Source organism: Lygodium microphyllum, chromosome 23, assembly GCF_053477565.2.
Source record: "Lygodium microphyllum isolate KBCC chromosome 23, Lygodium_microphyllum_v1.1.10, whole genome shotgun sequence".
Classification (NCBI taxonomy): domain Eukaryota; kingdom Viridiplantae; phylum Streptophyta; class Polypodiopsida; order Schizaeales; family Lygodiaceae; genus Lygodium; species Lygodium microphyllum.
In genome coordinates, this window is record NC_141157.1 from 118801150 (window position 1) to 118827431 (window position 26282).

Genomic DNA, 26282 nt, shown 5'->3' on the forward strand with positions numbered 1-26282 from the left:
CTTGTTAGTAAAGAGAGCAATTATTCCACATATTTGGTCTTGTAAGACCTCAAAAGCAGCTTGGGATATACTAGAACGTATGTTTGCATCACATAATGAAGCCTGGATATCTTATCTATAAAGAGAATTGGCTAATGCAAATATGGATAAGGGTGACACTATGACTGATCGCCTCACACACATACGAGATTTTGTGAACAACTACTAAATGTTGATGAGGTCATTCAAGCTGCATAAATGGTGAATATTACACTAAACTTGTTTCTTGAGTCATATCTTGGATTCCACACCTCATTGATGTTGTCTTTTTATTTTCTTTTTTTTTTGGGTTTGGGGGGGGGACTTCATAGGAGTGAACATAGGTTTAATATGCAAGATTGCAAACCTATGTGCACTCCTATGAAGCCAAGTCTAAAGTTGTCTATGCACGATGGTGAAGAGATGTTTGATGTTGCAATTTATAGCTAGGCTATTGGCTATCTTATCTATCTTTGCAACACACGCCCTAACATTCAGTATGCAATATTGCAAGTAAGCAGGCTTATACATAGCCCACAGACCATACATTGGCAAGCTATTAAGTGGAATTTCAAATATTTGCAAGGTCAAATATCTGCAAGGTACTCAATCACATGTATTATTATTTCCCTTTGGGGGGGGGGTTTTGGGGGGAAAACTTGCATCTACAATGATTCAGATTGGGCTAGTGATTCAGACATTAGGCAGTCCACTAGTAGACATTGTTTCTTTCTGGGCCATTTATGGATTTCATAGCTAAGTAAGAAACAACCTACAATGGCTACCTCATCTTGTGAGGCTGAGTACAAGGCAGCCTTCATGGCAATGGTGGAATGTGTACAGCTGCATAGATTGTTGATTCATCTACATATATCATTGGAGGATTCTATGCCCATTAAATCTAATAGTCCGAGTGCTATTGTAGTGGCATGGAATCTTGTGTTTCATGCTCACATGAAACACCTTGAGGTGCATTGCCATTATACTAGAGAGAGGTGCTGTGTAGAAGAGATGAACCTGATGTATGTTCCCATAGAGGAAAATATTGTAGACATTTTTACCAAAGCGTTACCGTGCAATAAGTTTGAGGCTTTTCAAAAGTCCTTGAACTTATTACCCTTTGGTGATTGATCATCCTTGTACTTCATCACATTGGCACTCCAAGGGAGTGTTAGAATTTGCCAATTCTAGGCAGTGCCTAATGTAATTTGTGTGGTGTGAACACTTGTTAAAGTGTCAATGTACGGTGTATATGTGAGAGTGCACAACAAAAGAGAAACAACAACACAAAGAGAACGAGAGAGAGAGAGAGAGAGAGAGAGAGAGAGAGAGGAAGTAGAAGATGAAGAAAGAATATTGCACTACTGAAGAAGGATGTTGATACAATGATGATGGACTGATCAATCCCTACATGCAGCCCAAAGCGTCAGTGAGGGAACCAGAATAGGCTGATGATGATAGCAGCATCAAGCACGAAGAGTCAGAGTGTCGGAGTGTGCACCTACAAAGTGAACACAGAAGACTAAAGAGAGAGTGTGTCTGCAAAGTGAGGGGGATGGCTATAAATCGCCATAAATGCCCAAATCTGGCTGACCTGCATAAGTAGGTGCCAAAAAAGTTGACTGACCAGCATTTAATACTCATCACTAAAGAAAAATGCCAAAAATTTTAGGGAAGACCCCAAAAAAATCCTCGATGACAATGATAATGTCCGCCAGTATAGGCAGATTGTGAAAAGCAAAAATTGACCTAGGAATACACACATGAAACCAATAAATAAAGAAAATGCACCCAAACTACTAGAGCTCCTATGTCTCTATCAAACTTTGATAGGAGCTCACAACGAAGAGATGACAGACTAACATAACTAACATAACTAACATAACTAACATAAGCAGGTTAATACCCCCTCTCAGATCTTGGAATTATCTAAAGACCCAACAACCTCATGTGATGAAGCATGGAAGCCTGGGGAAAAGGCTTCATAAAGAGATCAGCTACATTGTCCTCCATGGGATAGTAGGCCACCGCTAACTTGGAATCCACAATCCACTCTCGAACATAGTGATATTGAACCTCGATGTGCTTCGTGTGAGCATGAAACACAAGGTTCTTTACCAGAACTACAGCACTCTGGTTGTCAACACATCCCAGGCTAAGGAAAGCCAAGCTCTACCAACATGAGGCTAAGCCAAACCACCTCCATAGCTGTAGAATAGTAGCTGCTTCTTGCTGCTCCAAAAGATAACTCCAGATCCAAGGGAGAAGGCATAACCTATTGTGGATCGGCACAAATCCACATCATCTGCCCAATCAAAATTACTCCAAACAAAGAGAGTAACCCCCTCTCCATACATGATCCCGTAGGATCAAGTCTCCTCTAAATAACGAGGAATACACAAGGCTGCTCTCCAATGCTCTTGAGTGGGAGTCTTCATAAAAGAAGACAACAATGCCACAACAAAAGAAATATCCGACCAAGTGTAAATAAGCTTAAATGAGGGAACCAACAAGACACCTATAACGGCCCACGGGTAACATCTATAAGGGGAGCTCCAGCTGCCAAAAGCTTAGACTCTAGGTCAATGGGGCAAGACATAGGCCAACAATTGGCCATACTAAACCCCTAAAGAAGCTCGGAAATGTACCGGTCTTGCAAAATAAAGATGCCTTGTGCCATTTGATAGATCTCCAAGCCAAGGAAAAAATGTAGGATCCCAAGATCCATCATGTCAAACTCCTCTCGTAAAATCTTCCCTATACAATTAACCTCCTAAGTAGAGCTCCCTTTAATGATAAGATCATCCACGTACAAGATGAGCAAAATACACCTATCACCCTTAACCTTGAAGTATAGGTGTAAAGAAATACTCTAAATGCAAAAAACAAAAAACTAATCATATGACAAAGAACAGATTGATAACCACAAAACACAGTTAGGGTTAGGGTGAGTAGAGCTCCCTTTAATGATAAGATCGTCCATGTACAAGATAAGCAAAACACACCTGTCACCCTCAACCTTGAAGTAAACGTGTGAAGAAATGCTCTAAATGCAAAAAACACAAAACCAATCATACAACAAAGCACAAATTGATAAACGCAGAACATAGTTAGGGTTAGGGTAACTGAGACAATGAACACAATGAATAATGAATAATAAAGTGAATGAATATTGAATATACAATGCTCATGCAGCAATCACACTATGCACTAAATACTAAACCTCGAACGCTCATATCTCTAGGATCAAGACAAAGGTTATGAGGTGTAGAGTATATTGTACTCTGAATAGATCCCAAATCGCAAAAAAGGCAGCCTCCATGTGTCAAATACTAGCAAACATAGCCAAGGAAAAATAGATCTAGTGCAGACAGCAATGCAAGAGAGAAAAAGATAAAAAACACAGATACCTTAGAAGAGAGAAATTTTGAGAAATAACTATTAAGTGCAAACGCAGCATGTGGAGAAGAGAGAGAAAATAAGGACGACAACTCTAAACTACTAGCGACAACTCCCCATCAATCTAAAGTAGTAGAGAAGGGTGTATTTAAGCTGATCCGCGGTAAAAGATACTATAGAACCGGCCTATTAACAGCCATGCCCAAGGTATAGAGGTAGCCTCCATGGGAACACTGGGTGTCAGGATCTCCTATCCACTCAAAATCAATACACCCTTGCAAGCATCAACCATGACCATAAGTTAGTCCGTAATTATAGATACACCTTAAATATCTCAACACACAAAGACGAGCAATCTAATGAGACATTCTAGATACATTAAAATACCGACTAATCAAACTAACTAAGAATGCAAGACCTAGCCTACTATGAATCAACCAAAATAGTTTTCCTACAACAGATCGATACGTGTGAACATCAAAAGGCTGACCCAAGGTATCCTTGTGCAGATGAACAGTGGGATCTAAAGGTGTGGCCATTGGCTATGTCTAATCAATGCAATACTAGTCCACCAACTGTAGGGAGTACTTATATTATGACAGCAAGATACTTCCCTCACATCTAACAATATCCATCCCTATAAAATAGGACAACCAACCTAAGTCGATCATCTCCACGTAGAGCAAAGCTGTGTCTTAATTTCTACTAGCGCCACAAAATTTAAGCCAGTGACTAATATATCATCAACATACAACAGGAGGGTAGAATGGTATCCATTAGTCCATAAGAACTCGTCCATCCTGTGGTATCAGGACCTTAGCACTTGCTTCAATTCATGAAGAGCTTTCCGCAAGTGAAATACCTTGTCAATCCGATCAGTGCAAGAAAAGGCGCGAGGCTACTCCACATAGACTTCCTCCAAATAGCCCTTTAAAAAGGAACTTTTAACGTCCATCTAATAGATTGGTCAACCGTGATAAGTAGCGAGCGTAATCAACAGAAGAAAAGATGTCAATTGGGCAATAAGCCTTGCATAAGCTCTACAATAGTGAAAGCGTTACCAACCTTTCATCAAGGGACGACCTCGTATGGAATAGGGGCGGCTTAGGTTTCAACCCCTGCACTAGATCCCGTAGGTTCTAAGAATCTATAACATACCTCATCAAATTTGACCAAGTGGTGGAGTTTGACCTATTGAAACGAGTCTTGTCAGTAAAGGCATACTTGGCATATGAGAAGCTAGAACCATGAGGTGTCTGGGAAGATGAATAGATGGGATAAGATGAAGTATGAGATGGTGGTAGTCGAGGTGGATAAGAAGCAAGAGGGAGTAAAGGTAGATAGGCACAAATAGGCTACTGATGTCCAATGAGTGCTAATTGCTACAGAGGTATCACAACAAACATAGGTCCATATGATATTGTAGGTGTAAGGGGAGGCATTGGAACATGATAGCATTGTCCAAATCTGCTAGGACACAGCATAATGATCAGATAGTCCACTAGGTAATGCCATAGAGGCAAAATACGATACCAAACGATTCACACTTGAGTATATCTAAAACGCACTCCCAGAGGGATAACCTGAAAGTGTGTGTGTGGGGGATCGCGCCTTTCTCACAGGTACATCACCCAAAGACTAGTATGTAGAGGTCCTAAAGACTGTGCCTAAATGTGCAAAACCCCCGATGTATTCTGTGGTGGATAATGTGGTGCACTTAATGGAAGCGGAAAAAAAGATGCAACGAAATATAAGAGACTGAGTGGAAGTCCAAATGGATTTGTGATGGATGTTGTTGTGGGAAACATGATTGGTTCGTTTTGTCCACTAAATGCATTAGATGAGAATGCACCTACTTCATATTGAACATGAGACATAAAATCATTTGAAGAAAAAGAAAGGAACGATATACTTACAAGTTCTTCTTTTAGACTCTTACCTAGTCTTAAGTTCATAAAGAAATACTTGTCTTTCTCATTACTCACAAACCAACATAGAATTTGAAATAATAGGGTTCATACTGGCATTGGAGAAAAGAAGTACTGTGGAAGTGATGTGTAATCCGAGCAAGTTCCACTTGCAGATGGCCAGTCCAGAGTGAAGATTCCCAAGGTCCTGCAAAATCATTAGTTTTGGGCACCAAATCTAAAGGAGAAAACTCAAGCTTACCTTCAACCTCCTACTAAGCCCTATACATAAGGATAAAATCATACTCAACGGCAAGAATTTAATATGGTCTGTGGACTCCATGGTAGTCCGATGATTCTCCGTCCATGTCAAATCGAGCAATAGCAAGTTAAGAAACCCACTCCTGTTTGTTTTTGTCCATGTTTTGCTGTGGAGACTGGAGCAGTGATGTGAATATGTTCAAAGTTATCTAACCCTTCATTTGTTCTCGCTTTTGCGAATGAGGTTTTTAATCAAGGGCCAAGTTTTCTAAGAGAGTACCTAGCTCTAATACCATGTGACAAAATGCTCTAAACAAAAAAAACACAAAAACAATCATACAACAAAGCATAGATTGATAAACACAGAGCGCAGTTAGGGTTAGGGTTAGGATAACTATGAATAGTGAAGTCAATGAATATTGAATATAAAGTACTCATGCAACAATCACACTATGCAGTGCATACTAAACCTCAAACTCTCGTATCCCTGGGATCAAGGCAGAGGTTATGAGCTGTAGTGTGTCACACTTCGAGTAGATCCTAAATCGTAGCAAAGATAGCCTTCGTGTGTCGAACACTAGCAAACGCAACCAAGGAAGACTAGATCTAATACAAACAACAGCAAAGGTAGCCTTCGTGTGTCAAACACTAGCAAATGCAGCCAAGCAAGACTAGATCTGATGCAAACAACAATGCAGGAGAGAGAAAGACTAAAGATGCAAGTACCTGAGGAGAGAAAAAACAGGGCGACAACTCCAAACTGCCGGCAACAATTCCAAATGTTGATGTTAGCATCAAACGCAGTCGACAAACTGTAGGCGACAAATCCAGGGTACCAGGCAACAACTGCAGACAAATAACAAAGATTGGAATCAAGTGCCAAATGGTAGTAGGTGACTAGGGGAAGCCTTGACCGCGATATTTTCTGCGAACAAAGTGTGAACAGTAAAGATACAGCTTATGAACCTACAAAAACAAGATTGAGAGAAAGTGGTGGCCTACATGCCTATTTATAGAAAGTTTGGGGCACCCAAATTAGGGTTTTGCATATGAGACATAATAACTCTCTAGGATCACATTTATTTTTAAAATAAAAAGGTTTCCTTATTAATTTAGCATGTTTTTGGGCTATTTAAATCAGCTAAGACATTTTTTCTTCAACAATAGGTTGGAGTCATGAGCTGATCAATACAAGCCCCTCTATAGAAAGAATCAATCAATCCTCTGGGACCAAGCACGAGGAGCCTGCTTCAAGCCATAGAGGGCCTTCCTTAATCTATAGATATGGTTCTTCTTCCCCTACACAAGAAAACCTAGAGGCTATGAAGCATAAATCTCCTCTTCAAGAACACCATTCAAGAATGGCAGACTTTATGTCCATCTAATAAACAAGCCAACAGTGGTGGGCTACAAGAGCCAAAATAAGCCGAATATTAGACATCCGAGCCATATGTGCAAAAGTCTCAAAATAGTCCAAACCTACCCTCCAAGCAAAACCCTTGGCTACAAGCCTAGCTTTGTGCTTGTCCAAGAAACCATCTACAAGGTACTTGGTCTTATAGACCCACTTCACACCTATCACCATCTACTTCAAGGGATGTAGAACCAATTCCCAAGTCTAATTATGCTTGATACCGCTTGCATGGCCTGACGCCAAATATCCTGTGCAAGAGCCTCCTCAACTATAGTAGGCTTTCTGGCATGAAGAATCTATGGCATAAGAGCGTAGTTCACACAAAGTGAGCTCTTCTGTTGGGCCTGTAAGCAAGCTAATCAACATGGACCTATAGGGGAAGCAAAAAAGTGAGAAACCCGAATAGGCTCGTCCTATTGTGAGGGAAATTAAATAGCCTAGAGTACTTGTAATGCACCTATCTAGGGTAAGGATTTCCCCTCACACCAAGGGAATGCAAATCCTCCTCATCTAAAGACAACTCCGCCTTTGACAGCCGATCAACCCTAGAAGACTTTGAAGGCGAGGCTGAAGCGATGGAAGTATGCAACGAAGAAGTAGTAGTTGCATCCGTCAAAGGTGGTAGAAAATCTAAAGCAAAGAGTGGAGGAGGAGGAGGGGGAGGAACCAAAGACAAAGATAGGATACTAAGAGGCAACCTAGAAGGAAGTAGAGAAACTAAGGGTGGGGGAGGGTCAATCAATGACGAAGAATCACTTGCAATGGAACCATCAATAGGATCCTCGAAGGCTGAAGGCTCATCAGAGATCACATCCCTGCTCACCTCAAGCTTTTGTATCATCGAGTCATAAAGGCAATAGCCCTTCGAGGTAGTGCTATAGCCCACGAAAATAAGCTTCCTAAACTTCAAGTCAAGCTTCATTTTCCTCTTCTTCTTGTCCACATGGACAAATGCATCACATCCACATATACGAAAGTGAGACACGGAGGGCTTTTTGTTAGCGATCAGATCCTGTCCTGGCAGCCAATCGGACTGGTCAGTTGGACTGCCACGTGGCAGTCCGACCTGTTACTGCACCAGTCAGCTGCATTTAATGCAGCCGATGTGCCTATTTCTGGCGCCTATTTTGTGGCTATTTATAGCCAATGTCCAGCAGTCTTCTCCTATCACTGATCGCAGGTTTCAGGCTGGAGGCTCGTGCAGATTTCATCTCTGTCTGCAGATTTCAGGTTGGAGATCATGCAGACTGCAGCGGACTTCGAGGTGAACAGCAGGTTGCATCGTCGAGGTGGAGACACGCAGTCCCGTGCATTGCGCCCGTGTACATATCTGCGTATCTTTGTATACAACACACCTATACAGCAGATCTTCATCTTCCACTGTCTCTTTCTCTCTCTTCTCTCTGCGTTCTCTCTCTCTCAGTCTTGGTCCCACGCTTCCGCATCGCTGCACTCTGACATGGTATCAGAGCAGTGTAGAAGGGCTGGCTGAGTGAAGAACCAACCTGAAGAGGAGTTTTGATCGCAACACAAGGCTGCGTTTCCAGTGTTTGAGGGCGAGCGGGAGGGCTGCGCCTCGGAACAAGGCTAAAGCGAGCGTGGGCGCGCGGGAAAGCGTCCAGTTGGGTGGATTTGCTGCTGTTTGAAGAGGAGGAAGGCTGACTTTTCAGCTTTCAAGTGCAGGTTTTGCTTTTTCATCGCCTCCGGCGGGTGAAGAAGGTTCGAGTCGCGGAAGAAAGAGCCCTAGCAGGCTGCGTTTTCACAGTCAGAGGGGGCTGCTTTTGCGTTTGTGAAGGCATTACAGGTGAAGATGTCTACAAAGATTGATTTGGAGTTCCAGACGATCATGGACGGGAAGGTGCCTGTCTTACCGGCTCTTCCCGCAGATCAAAAGCTCGATGGCGACAATTACCGCATCTCGCGCATGATGATGTTGGCCATCCTTGAGTCCTACGATTTGGCGGAGCTTGTACAGGAGATCGACCAGCCCTCCATGAGTGATGAGTCCAAACTCTCTTCCGATGCTCGTGGGGAGTTGGCCAAGGCACAGTTTCACTGCGACAAACTGAATGCCCGGATTCGTTCTTTTCTTTTTCTGTCTTATACTACAGCCGTAATAGCCCACATCGAGCACTTGACGGTGGCTCGGGAGATATGGCTGGAGCTTGATCAAATGTATAATCGGATGACCCTTATGAAGCGGGTTTCTTTGGAGGTGCAGATGCGGACCTTGTCCCTGAACAAGTCTTCTTCATTGCAGGAGCACATCAACAAGCTTAGACAACTTCAGATGCAGGTTCAGAATGTGGGGAAGCCGATTTCCTCCGAAGACATGGCGATCACACTCTTGTCCCAGTTGCCGCCACGATTCGGTGCTTTCTACTCCGCCCTTATTGCTTCGGGGCGAGAGTCTACTCTTCGGTGGGAAGAGCTGCTTCCTATGGTCTTGGACCAAGAGGAACAACTGAAGGGACAGCATGCTTCCAAGCCGGAAGCCTTGACAGGTCAAGCCTCTCAGAAGAAGGGGAAGGACCAAAAGAACAAGAAGGAGAACAACAAGTCAAAGAAGGACAAGGACAAAGAATCCACATGTCATATTTGTGGAAAGACTGGCCATTGGAAGAAGGATTGCCCTGACAAAGACAATAAGGACACCAACAAGAAGGACACGAAGGATTCTGGAGCGGTGGCTGCACCCTCATCAGCTGCCTTTCTTCATCTAGCTGTCATTGAGGACTCTACACCAAATGCTTCTGATGCTGCGATGAAAGCTCCCCAGGCTCGAGAGTGTATCGTTGACAATGGTGCCTCCCGGCACATGACTCCTTCATCAGTTGGTGTTGCCCAGTTGCGACCTTCGCGTGGGCAGATTCTCATCAGAGATAGCTCTTCGGTGTCTATTGCAGGACGGGGTGAGATGCAGCTTATTCCAGATGGACATGGTGGTACCCATACCTCAGAGGTCTTGCATGTGCCAGGTTTAGGGTATCATCTACTTTCGGTTCATAAGATTTGTTCCCTTGGACTTTTGGTGGAGTTTGTCAGTGATTCGGTGCTAGTCCTTGATCGTGTGTCAAGGAAGGTTCTCTCATCAGGATATGAGGAGAACGGCATCTACAAATTGACGTCTTCTACCGCCCTCCCTACTCTTCTTCTTACCTCTCAAACACAATCAGAGCTATGGCATGCTCGGTTTGGTCACCTCAACTATGATTATCTTCGGAGGGCGTCACGTGGACAGCTTGTTCGAGGGTTGCCGGACATAGTGGTGAGCCAGCAGCCATGGAGGCGATTCCCAACATAGTGGATGCGATTCCCAACAAAGCTTCGCGGCGGTCTACTTCACCGATGGAGCTTGTATCTACGGATCTTTGTGGCCCTATATGGAACGAGTCCTTGAGAGGAAGCTCGTACTTCATGTTGATCGTAGATGACTACAGCAGGATGACTTGGGTCTATTTCTTGGCGTTGAAGTCAGAAGCTTTCTCCCACTTCAAGGATTGGCTTCTCTTTGAGGAGAACCGATCAGGCCAGCAATTGAAGACCTTGCGATCCGACAAGGGTGGTGAATTTGTTTCTAATGAGTTTGCTCGTTTGTGTTCAGATAAAGGTATTTACCAGGAGTTTGCTAATACCAACACTCCTCAAGAAAATGGCATTCTTGAACGGAAGAACCGAAGTGTGATCGAGATGGCGCGCACCATGATGGAGCACCAACAAATACCTCAGTTTCTGTGGGCCAAGGCTGTGGCTACTGCAGTCCACATCCTTAACCGATCCCCCACTTCGGCCGTTGATGGGATGGCACCTTTTGAGGCTTACTTTGGGACTAAGCCCGATGTTTCTTATTTTAGAGTTTTTGGGTGTGATGCCTATGTTCACATTCCCAAGCCTCATCGTGATAAATTTGAAGCAGCTTCCCGAAGACAGGTGTTTGTTGGCTACAGCTCTCAATCCCAAGGCTATCGTTTGTATGATCCCGTCAAGCGGGATGTGTATCCCAGTCAAGATGTGCGGTTCGTGGAGGTTCCGACCATAGCAGCGGGTGAGGAGCATCACATTCTTGGAGATCCAGGGGAGCGTTGGGCTCCCGAGACAGTTCCTTTGGAGCCCGCGCCTTTTGATTCCGATTCTGTTTCCGATACAGAGTCTACTGTTCCACCGGTCACCCCGGAGGAGTTACCACCGGTGGATATCCCAGAGTCTTCAGCTGATGGAGAGAGACGAGGAAAGGTCCGGCCTCCTCCTCGTTAGGCCCGTGACACACTCCGTGATTCGGGGATCGAGGGGGTCCCTGAGGAGTGGGGACCGCAGAATGGTCGGCGGCGGTCACGAAGGCACCAGGCACATTCTACGGAGCTTGTTTGCTCTAACTATTGTTTGATGACCCATGTTATGCAGGATCAAGAGCCCACCTCTGTGAAGGAGGCTTTACAGTCCGCACCATGGAAAAAAGCTATGGAAGCCGAGTTGGAGGCTATTGAGAGAAATGGCACTTGGTATCTCGTGCCTCGCCCCCCGAATAAGAAGGTGATTGGCGTCAAATGGGTCTTCAAGACCAAGTACCTTAGCGATGGTTCTTTGGACAAGCACAAGGCTCGCCTTGTTGCTAAAGGTTTTGCACAACGCCCAGGGATTGATTGTCACGATACTTTTGCCCCCACTGCTCGTATGGCAACTATTCGAGCTGTTCTTGCCTTGGCTCGCCATAGGAGATGGCCTGTCTACCAGCTGGATGTGAAGTCGACCTTCCTCAATGGTGATTTGAAGGAGAAGATCTATGTCGAGCAACATCCTGGCTTTGGATCTTCAGATGGGAAAGTCTACAGGTTGAAGAAGGCCTTGTATGGCCTCAAGTAGGCTCCGCGTGCATGGAACGAGAAGATTAATTTGTTCCTTCAATCACAGTTGGGATATCGGCGCTCCGAGGCCGATCCGCAGCTTTACGTACACTTCCGAGGCTGGTTGTGTGCTTTTTGTGTTGTATGTTGATGATTTGATTGTCACAGGTGATCATGCATAGAAGGTCAAAGAGACGAAGGCAGCTTTACATCAGACTTGGGTCTACTCCATTTCTTCTTGGGCCATGAGATTTATCAGTCTCGGAGGGGAATTTTCATCTCTCAGCAGAGATATGTACAGGAGCTCTTGGTTTCTTTTGCGATGGAGGATCGTCGGACCATTTCTACTCCTATGGATCCGAACTGGAAGGCCACTTCACATTCAGCTTCTCCCATGGCGGATGCTTCCCGCTACCGTCAGTTGATTGGATCATTGATTTGGCTCCTCAACACTCGTGTTGATCTATGTTTTGCTGTTGGTCTCTTGGCGGGGTTCATGAGTGAACCTCAGACGGTGCATTGGCAGGCTGCCCAGAGGATACTTCGGTATTTGAGGGGGACATCTGATTTAGGGATTCATTATCCAGCAAGCACAGGTGGTTCAGATCTTGTACTTGCAGGTTGGAGCGACTCGGATTGGGTTGGTGATGTGGACCACAGGCGGTCTACTACAGGTTATTGTTTTACCTTGGGTGCAGGTGTTATCTCATGGAGTAGCAAGAAGCAGCCCACGGTAGCGCTTTCGTCTACTAAGGCGGAGTATTGGGCTGCGTCTTCCACCACCTGTGAGGCTGTGTGGCTTCGGAGATTGTTGGAGGAGCTTGGCTGTCCCCAGACTCGTCCTACTTTGCTGCAATGCGACAATGAGAGTTGCATTGCCTTGGCACGGAATCCTGTTTTTCATGCCCGGACGAAGCACATAGAGATCCAGTACCACTTCATCAGAGAGAAGCTTTTGGATGAGACCATCACTGTGGAGTACTGCAAGACGAAGGACAATCTTGCAGATTTGTTTATGAAGGCGCTTCCCCAGGCTCTACTTCGGAGACATGCCAGATCCCTCAAGCTTCTACCCTGCCCAGGCTCTGAGAGGGGGTGTTAGCGATCAGATCCTGTCCTGGCAGCCAGTCGGACTAGTCAGTCGGACTGACCAGTCGGACTGCCACGTGGCAGTCTGACCTATTACTGCACCAGCCGGCTGCATTTAATGCAGCCGACAGCCGACCTGCCTATTTCTGGAGCCTTTTTTGTGGCTATTTATAGCCAATGTCCAGCAGTCTTCTCCTATCACTGATCGCAGGTTTCAGGCTGGAGGCTCGTGCAGATTTCATCTCTGTCTGCAGATTTCAGGTTGGAGATTGTGCAGACTGCAACAGACTTCGAGGTGAAGAGCAGGTTGCATCGTCGAGGAGGAGACACGCAGTCCCGCGCACTGCGCCCGTGTACATATCTGCATATCTTTGTATACAGCACACTTATACAGCAGATCCTCATCTTCCACTGTCTCTTTCTTTTTTTTTCGTAAAAGGTAATTGTATTAATTACGAAAAAAATACAAGATTACTTGGTTACAAGATACATGATGACACTAAGCCATCATGTGAAGAGGTTCTCTCTCTCTTTCTCTCTCTCTTTCTGATTACAAGAGACACGAGGGCCCTAGACCAACATGTGGGAAATCCCCGTAGGAATGCAGTAAAAAGGTTACACCAATCATGGCAACGACCCAGAGGCAATTGCCATATGCCAAGGATGCAAATCCTCCCGGGGGAGCAAGTCGGAGTGTCGGATGAGATCTAGCTGCCAATGCAAGAGCCCTTTAAGCCTGGCAATATGTCACGGTACATTAGAGGCCGAATCAAAGAGAAAAGTATTTCGCGTGGTCCAAATGTGCCAGCATCCCCAGTATCTCAAAAAGTGAAATAAGATCTTCATATGCAACTGTGGCGGTGTGGGATACTTCGGGCGCACAAAAACCCAGTCGAAAGGAGTTAGTGAGGACCCCACCACAGCGCGCCAAATGTGCGACAAGAGTGACCAGATATTCTTGGCGAGCGGGCAAGAAAGAAAACGATGTCGGGCCGATTCCGCCGGTGTGGTACAGAAGAAACAATTGCCAGTCGAGATGCGACGCTTGGCAAGGGCCGAGGCAAGAGGAAGACCACCAATCATCACCCGCCAAAGAAAGACCTTGCATTTGAAAGGTGTCTTATTCAGCCAGCCCTCCATCAGCGTTGTCTGCCACCATGACAGCGATTTCCGCAGTCCCCAAACAGTATTAGCTTTCTCACCCAGCCATTGGTGATCTTGAATGAGAAGATGATACACCTGATTAGTAGAGGCCTTTTCCAGACTCAACCGGCCTGCAAGGTCCCAGTCCTGCCAAGGGCGATCCACAGCCAGGGCAGGAAAGGGTTGCCTACCCTGAAGCTCCGACGAAAGCTTTCCCCATAAATCACGGTATCCGCGCGGGATCTTGAAAAGTCGCCTAGCAGTCCGAAACGATACGAGGACATTGCGAGTGGCAAGGGTAGCATCCGCAACCGACGTCACACCTAAACAAGCAATGCGGTTAAATCTCGGTCTGAGCTGATGTTTATCTTCCCATGAAAGTAGTCTCGATACTGCCAACAATTCCAGCTGAAAGGAGTTAGTCTGCAAGCGGTCCCCTACTGGGTGCCAACGGGCCTTTTGGAGCACCACTTTCCAAGAGCCGACCAAGTGCAGTAACAAAGAGAAAGAGGGACTGGAAAAACGAGAGTCAACATTAAGGACATGCCACCAGGAGGCCCAAAGCCGTGTGTTACCATGGCGGAGCCCGCTGTCCTCAAGAAAATAACGGGCTATGATGGTCCACGGGTGATGATCCACACACATGGCACGAAAAAGGGACCAACGGAGAGCTAGCATATGAGTTTCTGCATCCAAAATAGCTCCACCACCCATGCGCTTAGGGGTACATGTATATGACCATGAAATCCACGAAATGCCTGCCTGCAGTGAATCCTTCTTCCATAGCATGAAACGGATGGGATGAGTGAGAGCCTTCAAAGTAGTAGACGTCCATGGCAACAATGGCAGGAAATACGTTAGCATTGGTAGCATAATTGTCTGAGCCACTTTGAGGTGGACATGGAATGGCCACGCTTGCAACTTCCAATACATAAACTTCGCCGCCAGTTTTTGTGAAATCCACTCCAGCAGGTCCTTTGGCCGTACATCCACCCCCAATGGGTATCCAAGATGCCTGACAATGGAGCCACGGGAAACCACCTGGCCTTGCCAGCCTAATGACTGTAAATCAGGCTCCGTGCAACTGAGAATGGCTGACTTAAAGGCATTGATGCGAAGCCCAGAGGCCTGACCAAAGAGCGTCCAAACATCTAATGCCTTTTGAATGTTGTCCCTGTCCGCCTGCAAAATCATAAAGGTGTCATCAGCCAAAGATTGGCTAATGAAGTGCTGGCCCAAAGGAAGAGACAACCCTGCTAGCTGAGCAGAAGCTGCCATGGAGGATAACATTGAAAGGACCGGGTGAGTCGCCAGGGCAAAGAAGAGAGGACTCAAAGGACAACCCTGTCTGACCGAGCGTGCAAGGACAAATGGCTCTGTAACCCCACCATTGAGCATAACTCTGGAGGAAGCCGCAGCACTAATGGTGTAGATCAATCGGGACATCCGGGTACCAAAGCCCATAGCAGACATGAGATCTGCAATGAAAGACCAGTCCACATAATCAAACGCCTTTTCCAAGTCCAATTGAATCAATACCACTTCCTGACCGGAGTGCCGCGCATAGTCAATAGCCATTTGCACATTTAAGATATTATGCAGAATGTTGCGGCCCTTAATGAAACCATATTGGAGAGGATGCACAATAGCTGGAAGGTGCTTGTGAAGCCGATTCGCCAGCACTTTGAAGTAGATTTTATACATGGAGCCCATCAAAGAGATTGGTCTCCAGTGTTGCAGCTTTGACGGCGAAGGGACCTTTGGAATCAGTTTGATAAGGCCTTCTTTCCATGAGGAGGGCATGACCCCTGTTTCCCAAACCTGCTGAAACATGACCACCAATGGCTTCACCAACTGCGTGGCCGAGTTCTGAAAGAATTCATTAGTGAGACCATCCCAGCCAGGACTTTTATCCTTAGGCAGGTGCAACAAAACATCCATAACCTCCTCCTCGCAAATATCCGCCTCCAAAGTGGCTTGCATATCAAATGGAACCTGCTGGCAGACCAGATGATAGAAGACCGAGCGGGCATGCGTAACCGGGCTAGAAGGCGAGGGAGAAGAACCAAGAAGTTCCATAAAATAATTTCTGCACATATTGACAATGGTCTGCGGATCAGTGACCATGCGACCTTCCGAATCTTGGAGTCTGGTCATATTTTCGCGAGCCGGAGACGCATGCAAGGCGCGAAAGAACTTATGAGACTGGCAGGCACTATCTTGCAATGTATCAGTCAAGTTATGCAGCTTGGCCTGCTGATAAGATTTCAACTGAAACACTTGAATAAGATGGGCCAAACGCCTCTCCAGTGACAGCAAAAAATCATCATCTGGGGAATCCAGGAGCAAGGAACGGACCAAAGCCAGTAAGTCCTCTGCTGCATGTCGACGTCGGCGACAAAGCGAGGCATGATGGATCCCATACTGCCGAGCAACCCGCTGCACATTAGAGAGCAGCCGTACAAACGAAGGCAAGCCCTCAGAGGCGAAGTCCAATAAGAACCTCTCAATCAATTGCTGCATATAGCCCTGAAAAATTGAATGCTTCAAATAAGAGGAGTTGAAACGTAAAGGGAGCCTATCCAGCAACTGCATAAAAGGTGCAATAAATTGTGCCCGCATCTCAAGCTGGAGGGGGAAATGGTCCGACAACGCATATTGCTGCAAGACCTTCATTTCCAGCATCTCGGGAAGAAAATCATCCCCCTGCATGATATACATTCTGTCCAACCGCGACCAAGTAGTTGCATATTGTGCGGAATGAAAAGTAAACCCTGAAAAAGAAGGGTGAAGCCACGACCAAAGATCTTGCTTAGTACGTGCAAGGCAAAGGAATTCCACACCCGGCTTTCCAGCGTATCCATTACCGAATGCCCTGAAGTGGACTGAGAAGAGTCAACACACATATTGAAATCTCCCATCAAAAACCCCTTTCGGCCAAGTGACATGGAGCCCTGCAAAGTGGACCAAAGATCTCGTCGGGATGCGGGATCATTCGGAGCATAGAGACCCAACAACCATAAAATCTCTCCTTCAAATAAGACTTCGATTACCAGAAAGCGGCCTTGCACATCATTTTTAACAAGGACAGGCTGGTATTTCTCATGGACAATCATCAGCACGCCCGAATAGTGCGTAGCATGGGTCCCTGCATAAAACAGACGGAATCCATGACAATCCACAACTTTTCCTGCTTCACCGTGACTTTTGTGCTCAACTGCACACAATACATCCCACTGGTTCTCATGCAAGACGGTCCACATGGCATGTTGCTTATGGCGAGAGCAAATGCCTCGCACATTCCACGTGGCTATCTTCATATATCTTCAAAAAAGGAAGTCAGGAACGAGACGCCTGTTGCCTCAATTTCACCTTTTCCGCGAGAGCATCCAGGACACCCTCATCCAAAAAATCAGCCAATACTGCAAACGAATTCTGGCGACCTGCTTTAGAGGTAGAAGGGAAATCCACTGCCTTGGGAGAGGGGCGGGGATAACGCCGATCCCAGGGTGTAATCACATTACCTTTGGTATCAAACGCCAGCTTAGCAGGTGGGCCTTTGGGGCCGTCGGTATAGACTTTCCTTGGAGACTAAATACAGGGGGCAGATGGGGCCGTAGGACGCGCAGCCTGCTGTGAAGTGACCATTTCTTTCCTGCGCGTATACGTGCGCACGGAATCCTGGGAAGCAGTAGGCCCAGGATCCGCCAGGCGTGCATCCAACTTTTTACCTTTTTTGGGACGTGCCTCAATCCAGTCAGTGCGACAGGAATCCAAACTCAGGACCTGTTGTTTGCCTTTATCCATGACATGAGGAGACTGAAGGGCTTCCTGGGGCGGGGCATCAAGCACCATGTCATCCTTGGGCAGCACAAACTGCGCATCCTCCGAAGACGGTTGCCTTTCAGGGCATTCGGCCATGAAATGCCCCAATTTACCACATGAAAAGCAGTGTCCCGCAAAGTTGCCCCATTTTAAGCGAAAATGCAAAGGATGCATGCCTGAACAATTGAGGCGAAGCCACGCGGGCCTTTTCCTGGCCGTGTCCCATAACATGCATAAACGGTTTCGGTTCATCGCCCTGAGGCTTGGGGGAACCAGCACTGTTCCCACAACCGCCATCGCATCCTTCAACATGGGCCAATAGACCGCCGAACAATTTTCCACCTCCACCCACACCGGGCATTCTCGTTGAAGCAGACGCTGGAAGTCACCCATGGGGCGCCATGGTACAACATGGACCAAGCGGCGATCAAAGAATAGTGGCAACTTGGACAGGAGCTCAGCTCGATGCGTTTCCAATTTCAACAGCACCTCATAAAAGCCGCGAGGTCCAAGGAAGATCTCCTCAACACACTCCCCTTGCAATAAATGGTGCATCCACTGGCAAATATGCGAAAGCACTGGGATCCTGCCAGTGAAGAAAAGTATAACTGCACGGTCATAAAACACCGAGAAGGATCGCAAGACTGATTTGGGGTCCACCGTGGCTTCCAGCACATCATCCGTTCCCGCATCAGAAAAAGATTCATTATTATGCTGGACATAATCGCCAAGCAGAGTATTGGCAAAGTCCAGCAAATGCTCCCAGTCAATTTCCTGCGAATCCACATGATCAGAGGCCACTTGCGCATAGGAACGTTCCTGAGGACCCATTGGCTCATCAGAAGTATGCTTGGAGCGTTTGCCGGCAGGCGGCAGTTCAGAACCCGGAGGCAGCTCCTCCGTGCATGGCACCATATCCTCCGGCTCCTCTGCATCGGAATCAGGGCCAAGGGCTGCCACCATCCGGTCGAGAAAATCCATATCCAGGCCAGCCATAATGCTGTCTTCTCGCTCGCGCTCTCTCTCTCTCTCTCTCTCTCTCTCTCTCTCTCTCTCTCTCTCTCTCTCTCTCTCTCTCTCTCTCTCTCTCTCTCTCTCTCTCTCTCTCTCTCTCTCTCTCTCTCTCTCTCTCTCTCTCTCTCTGTGTGCAAGTCCCGCAGACCTGTCGGCCTCAGCCGTGGCCTATCCCGAGGGAGTGTAGATAACGCGTGGGTCAGGGCGCAACCCTAACGGAGCAGGTTCAAGAGGGCGAAACACAGGGCCAACGGGCAGTGACAAAGGCCAGAACGCTGAGGAGGAGGGCTGGCAGGCGACGGCAGGGCTGAACAGTCAGCAACAGAAGCGCTGCGGAGCAGGGAGCAAGCGACAGTCCACCGGGCCCAGGTCCGACGGCGACGGTAGGAGTGCTGACACACAGGGCAGACGTGCAATGACCAGGAGCAGAGCCCGCAGGTCAGACGGGCGACGACAGGGCGGGGCACGCAGCCAACGGGCCTCCAGATGCTGGCGACGGCGACGGGGCTGCAGACGACGACGACGGGGCACAGGCGACAGGGCTGCAGGCGATGGCGACGGGGCACAGGCGACGCATCTCTTCTCTCCACTTTCTCTCTCTCTCTCTCTCTCTCTCTCTCTCTCTCTCTCTCTCTCTCTCTCTCTCTCTCTCTCTCTCTCTCTCTCTCTCTCTCTCTCTCTCTCTCTCTCTCTCTCTCTCCTCCACTGTCTCTTTCTCTCTCTTCTCTCTGCGTTCTCTCTCTTCTCTCTGCGTTCTCTCTCTCTCAGTCTTGGTCCCACGCTTCCGCATCGCTGCACTCTGACACTTTTGATCCAAAAAAGCCTCATAGGAAGTCATATCCTATAATGCAGAAGTCCGAAGTGGCTGTAGATGTGAGCCGCAGTAGTCACTACTTCATCCCAAAGAATACGAGGAAAACCCCAATGCTCTAGCATCAATCAAGCCATCTCTAGCATGGTCTGATTCGCACGCTCCACCACACCATTCTCGAAAGGTGTGTTCAGATGGGTATACTCCATCTGAATGCCGTGATCCCTACAAAATTGAGAAAAGAGATTAAAAGTAAACTCTCCAGTACAATCTACTCATACGCCACAAACTTTCTCCCTCCACCATCTTCTTCCGAGAAGCCCGTCGTACAACGTTAAAATTTAGATAACCATAACAAGCATGCCAAAGCAGCCCAAGCTCATGTGAGGACCTCACAACTAAGGTTGTGAGCGTGTAAAGCCTACCCTCCTCGAATCCTATCCAAAGTGTGAGAGAAAGAAGAGATCGAAGCTCAGCTGAGAGTACAATAGACAGTGTAGAGTGTGAGAGCACGACACCCAATGTAATAATCTGAAGTGTAAGTTGCAAGTACAAAGTACAAACCTTAAACCTTAGGGTTGTAAGAGGGTGTTCACACCCAAAGAGTGTGAAACACGATAAGTGCCTAAAACTGTGTAACATATGCACATAAAATAAAAGAAATAAATCTGGGGAGAAAAGCCTCTCGTACGGAGAGTAAAAAAGTGCTCCAGTGTCCTATTGAAGATCACCGACACTCCTCTATGAGAGTAGGCATGAGTCAAACCCAACACAAAGGACGGCACCAATAGAAGCATCCTCCACTATCACTGCATCCTGTGTAGATACCACATGGGTACCAAGTCGTGTAAGACTGTGAACAAACAAATAGGTTAAAACCTAAATACGGTACATAGAGAACTTTGGACGAAGAAGCCTGTCTATTTAGCAACAAAAAAATAGTCCCCACTCCTCAAACAAAAACGGTAGAGTTGTCACTAATGGTGACTGTATCCCCTTTGGTACTCAAATCTTGAAGCCAAATCATGTCTATACGTTGTGTGAGAAGAGGCCCCACTATCAAGGAGCCAAGGCTTCTCCTGAGGGGAAGAAACAAGAGTTGTATCCTCCTGAGCAAATACATACACAAAGACAAACTCTATCGTCACCGAGACAACCTTTGTATCCTTTAAATCCTTCTCCTTTAGCTTCAAATGGGGTACTTTTGCCAGCACTTCTCTTCAGAATGAGTGCCCTTCCCACGGTGTGGAAACTTGGGCTTCTTCTTCTTCTTATCCTTCTTATCCTCCTACTTCTTGTCCTTGGCATGTGCCTTATTCTTCTTCCCTCCACGTATACTTCTAGTATTGTCTTGGTGGAGCCAAAACCATTGACCCCAATCTCTCTGAGTCGCTCATCATGCTCTAAGACAAGCGGTGAAAGCTCCTTCCACAAGAGTCTCTCGCGGATCCTTGACGTAATAAGGCTAGTGTAGAAGACATCGAACTGAGGAGATGGTAGTTGAGTCAAAAGGATTGTAGCCATGTCTTCACAGGATATCATTTGACCAAGAGAGACAAGCTCACCTCTCATGTCCTCCATCTTCATAATATACTCCTTCATAGAGGAGGAATCATCAAGACTGAGCATCCGAACTTCTTCTCAAGAAAAAACTTGTGGGCAAACATCTTGTCCCGATACAAAGATGCAAGATTCTTCTATACTTCCACCACGGACTTCAACCTACGAACATGCATAAGGACAGAATCCTACAAACTCATAAAGAAAAAGGATCGAGCTCAAGAGTTAAGCCGATCCCACAGGGCTACTCAGTTCATAGAAGTCCCATTCATTAAATCCTCCTTAAGATGCGGAATGGGCTCTGAAATGAGAGTCCAAAGATCAAAGGTATCGAGTATGCACTCCACCTTACATGGAACTACCGAGTTTGTCTTCTTTGGGTAATGAAAGTAAGACAGACACTTGCACGGAGGGTATCAATGCCGACATCTTCACAAAGGATGGAGCCTTCTCTGTGATAGATGAATAGAAGGGGAACGGGTGCTAACGAGGAACACCTCTCGACAACTATAATCATGATAATCGCGTCTATGTTCAAAAAATTATTTGGAAAGAAGCTCCTTCTCTAAATCATCAAAGCGTGTGAAATGATAAGACATCTTTGACCCTACAATCACCCTGAAAGCTGCATTTGGCAAAGAAAGGTTTTTGCTCACCACCAAAAGGGGATCGCCTGCACTAGGAGGCTCTCACCTATACCAAGCTACCACCTGAACCAAAACGCTACTGCCTTTAGAATGCAAATTTGTGTTTGCTACAAAACACAAGAGATAGAGGCAATCTGATGCCTGGATGCTATTGTTGGGTCCTGAATGTTGTTGCTTGGTTATCGGGAAAGTAAAACAAGCAATGGGCCACATGTACAGGAAATAAATGCATGCTAAAAATCTGTGTTTTGAAAATTTGATTTATTCTCCGCGATGAAAATCTGCTCTTCTGTAAGAATCTCTAGATTGTGCTCTCAATTAGGCAATGATACCATGTGAGAGTGCGCAACGTAAGAGAAATACAAACACAGAGAAGCATAGAGAGAGAGAGAGAGAGAGAGAGAGAGAGAGAGAGCAAGCAAAAGATGAAGAAAGAATATTGCGCTGACTAAAGAAGAATATTGATACAATGATAATGGACTAATCAATCCTTCCACGCAACCTAAAGCATCAGTGAGGGCACCAGATTAGGGTGATGATGATGGTAGCACCAAGCACGAAGTATCAAAGTGTGAGAGTATGTACCTGCAAAAGGAAAACTAAAGACTGAAGAGTATATGTCTACCAAGCGAGGGATTTGACTATAAATAGCCATAAATGCCCAAATCTAGCCAACCTACTGGTGCCAAAAAAGCTGGCTGACCAACATTTAATATTGGTCACTGCAAAAAAAATACTTTTAAAAATAGCTGAGACCCCAGATAAATCCCAAATGATACTGACAATGTCCAATAAGTGTAGGCAGACTGTGAAAAGCAAAAACTAGCTTAGAAATGCACACAGGGAGCCAACAAATAAAGAAAATGCACCTAAACTACTAGAGCTCATATGTCTCCGTCAACTCTTGCAGGAGCTCACAACCAGGAGATAGCAGGCTGACATAACTAGCATAGGCACGCTAACAGTGTACACCTAGTGCCTTAGGACATTAAAGTAGCAACACTAGGCTCTAGAGTAAATAAACCTAACTTTAGTTAGTCGGTGGAAGGCTAGTTAGGTCAACGCTTGACCTAAACATTAGTTGTACTTTCATTCTATCGTTTTCAATTCAACAAGTACACTCTACTCTTCTTGCTTCAGCTCACACAATGTCACTATCTCTCATTTCTCTCTCCTCCATAGCTAGTGCTATTTCTCACACTGAGGAAGTGCCTTCATAGACAAATCTATTAAATTATCCTGTCTTGCAATATATCACATTAACGGTCTCATCCGAGATCTTCTCCCGAATGAAATGGTACTCTATCTCAATGTGCTTCAACCTAGCATGAAATACAAGGTTCCGTACCAAGGCAATATAACTCTCATTATCACAATGAAGTGTCATAGGACCTATCTACAACATTGGTTATACTTTTTCACATAGTTCTCCAAATTCACATACTTGAGACTTCTAAGATGTCTTGATTGAAATGAAGGTTTCCTATCAGAGTGAACTATTGGTATCTATGGAAAAAAACAAGTGACAATATATTCATGAGTTTAGATCTTAACTTCATTCCGTAACTTCTTCTGAAAAACTTGAGTAATGTGTAGGTGCATTAAAGTTTGAGCAATATATAACTCTATTACTGCTTGTCAAGACCTAAAGATTGTTTATTTCATTAGATTGCTTGTTTGTTTGACATATCTTAATCCCTTGAGATAGCATTCAAAATATTGAACCCGCATACCTCATCTACCCGGAAAATCACAGCTGCTCTTGCAATTTGACCTACTAGCTGCAACAAAGGCAAAATTTGCAACTTAGCAAAGAGTCTTGACAAAACCATCTGATTGAGCTTGATGTGTAATAACAGGCAATACCATGGTTGCAAGCTCAAGTGATTGAGCATTATCAACAATGGACCCAGCAACAGCTATGCTGATGGTGTGGTCTGAAGGGGTTGAAGGTGTCTGAGAAAGTTTTCTGTCTTGCTCCTGCAAATCGATCACTGAGCTTTTCTCGTCAAACCTTTTCACTTTGCTATTTTCTTTGCAATCTCTGTGATATACTTGCTTCTCCAACACCTCTGCATCTTCACTATGCAAGTTGCTGGACAGCTTACCATTGGCCTGCAATTTGGTCTCTCCAATGTCTTGTGAGCCATCAGACAATGCTGCGTCCACAGAAGAAGTTACAAGCAGGTTCGCACTCGCATTTCTCTCTCCCTTCTGGCATCTTGGCTCATCCTCTACTCCTTTGTTCTTGCTCTTCTTTTTCTTATGTTTCCGGTCCTTGTGAATTTTGTCCTCGACAGGCAGACCAGCATTGTCACGAATCAGCTCCCATTCCGATAACTTACCATTGGCCTGCAATTTGATCTTTCCATTATCTTGTGAGTCCTCGGGCAATGCTGGGTCCACAGAAGAAGTTACAAACGGATTTGCATTAGTGCTTCTCTCTCTCTTCTGGCAGCTTGGCTCATCCTCTACTCCTTTGTTCTTGCTGCGCTTTTTCTTATGTTTCCGATCCTTAAGTATTTTGCCATCATCGAGGAGAGCGGCATCGTCACGAACCAGCTCCCGTTCCCTCTTCTTTCCCTGTGGCAGGGATGAAGCCCGCTGGTAATGCTCCAGAAGACAGGCCTCGATCTCAACCTCCTCACCAGTGCTTTCATCCAGCTGCCGCTTCTTTTGTCTCTTCTTTTCGTCCTTGTCCTTACTACTATTGTGAACATGTACCTGAAGCTCCTGACAACCGCTAGGTTTTGCATTTTTCTGCTTCATCGTCTTTTCTTCTGTGCCCGTCCCCTTCTTTTCCCCTCCTCGTCGTCTCGACTCCTGCATGCCTACGTGTAGCAGTGTATTCAGTCGAACAAGCTTTCAATTCTCTAATGATGTGGTACCTTATTGTACGCTTTTATTCAAACATTAAGACACTCTCATCATGTAAAAAACTCTCAAAGAAGTTAATAGAGTTGGAGTGGGCGAGTTATATCCCCATGTGGTTTTATTGCCCTTTAAAACTTAACATGTGGCCATCCTCCGCATGCAATACACTCTAGGGGACATGGATGTTTAACCATAACAGAAGCCATAGCCTTTTGAGCTTCAAGCTCACAAACTCACTTCATTTTCTCACTCTTCTCACTCCATTGGAAGGTTTTGCCACTCTGATTTGAGCTCCCAACTCAGTTTCCAGCAAGGACTCAAGTTAGAGGAAAAGACAAGCATCAAATAATCACCATCAAGAAGGAAGAAGAGTCAAGCTTAAAGACCAGACATAGTATCTTTTGATACTACAGAGTGTGCATTCACATTACCTTGCATTTGTGTCTCTTGACATATCGAAATACAACTCTTTTGTTGAATAATTGAAGCTTATCAACATGGCAGAACTTGAGCAAATAGCAAAGTTTAATGGAGAAGGTTTCCATGCCTGGAAGGAAAAGCCCATGTACCACCTCATGAGGAAAGACCTCTGGGATCTCTTTGAAAATTATGAAGGTGATGTAGATGACAGGGAAGAAGATTCAGAAAGTGGGATCCTTGCAATAACTTCATCAAAAACCAAAGAATGGAAGAAGATGAATAACAAGGCACTAGGCATCATTGCCTGGGTACTAAGTGATGATGTCCTACATCGTATCTCTAGCATTAGAGATGCTAGAACCGCTTGGGAGGAACTTGACAGGATGTTTGGTACCCAAGCAAAGAACTCGAAGGTAAAATTACTTATGCAATTTTATAAGTTGGATGTAAAAGACAGTTCATCTATGACTGTGCACATCAATAAGTTCAAGAGCCTTAAAACTCAGCTAGCAACTCTTAAAAATAACATTGATGAGGGTGAGGCAATAGCAGTGCTACTTGCTAGTGTTGATCATGAACCTTATGAGAACCTTGTTTCGACACTAAGTAATGTTTCCAGTCTCTCACTCAAAGACATTGAGCACTCACTGCTTGATGGAGAAAGCAAATTTAAAAGCAAAGATGTAAAAGAGACTACCTCAAGGGAAAATCTCCTATACACCAAAGGAGCTACTGAACCCAAAGGAAGAGGTCGATGATACAACACCAATAACAAAAGTCGGATAACATGTCATTATTGTGGTAAAACTAGCCATATTGCCAGTGAATGTTTTCACAAGGAAAGACCTTAATGTTTTCACAAGGAGAGACCACATCAGATGCAGAATGACCACCATCAAAGTCAATTTATGAATGAAGGAGAAGAAGAAGATGCTTCTGCTACCATCAACAACTCTAATAGATTGTTCTAAGGAATTTGTTCTCATAGTGGAACTGCTTTGTAAAAACCCTTGTCAATATGTAAAGTCTCAAACTTTAACTGGACTAGGCTGCCTATGA

The 26282-nt window shown here is 45.6% G+C and overlaps 1 protein-coding gene across 3 annotated transcripts in view; it reads right to left on the reverse strand.

Moving 5' to 3' along the window:
* The window catches only part of LOC148016666 (methyltransferase C9orf114 protein), a 102359-nt gene extending 77546 nt beyond the window's left edge, over positions 1-24813 (reverse strand). The window contains exons 1-2 of one of the 3 annotated variants that reach the window (XM_087664413.1): positions 23796-24813; positions 23663-23710 (exon numbers count right to left, since the gene is read on the reverse strand). In XM_087664413.1, the coding sequence (XP_087520539.1) occupies positions 23663-23710; positions 23796-24758 (1011 nt within the window). In that variant the 5' untranslated portion in view covers positions 24759-24813. The remainder of the gene's footprint in view (positions 1-23662; positions 23711-23795) is intronic. The other 2 variants (XM_087664412.1, XM_087664411.1) reach the window with 2 other exon arrangements.
* Positions 24814-26282: the final 1469 nt, after the last annotated feature.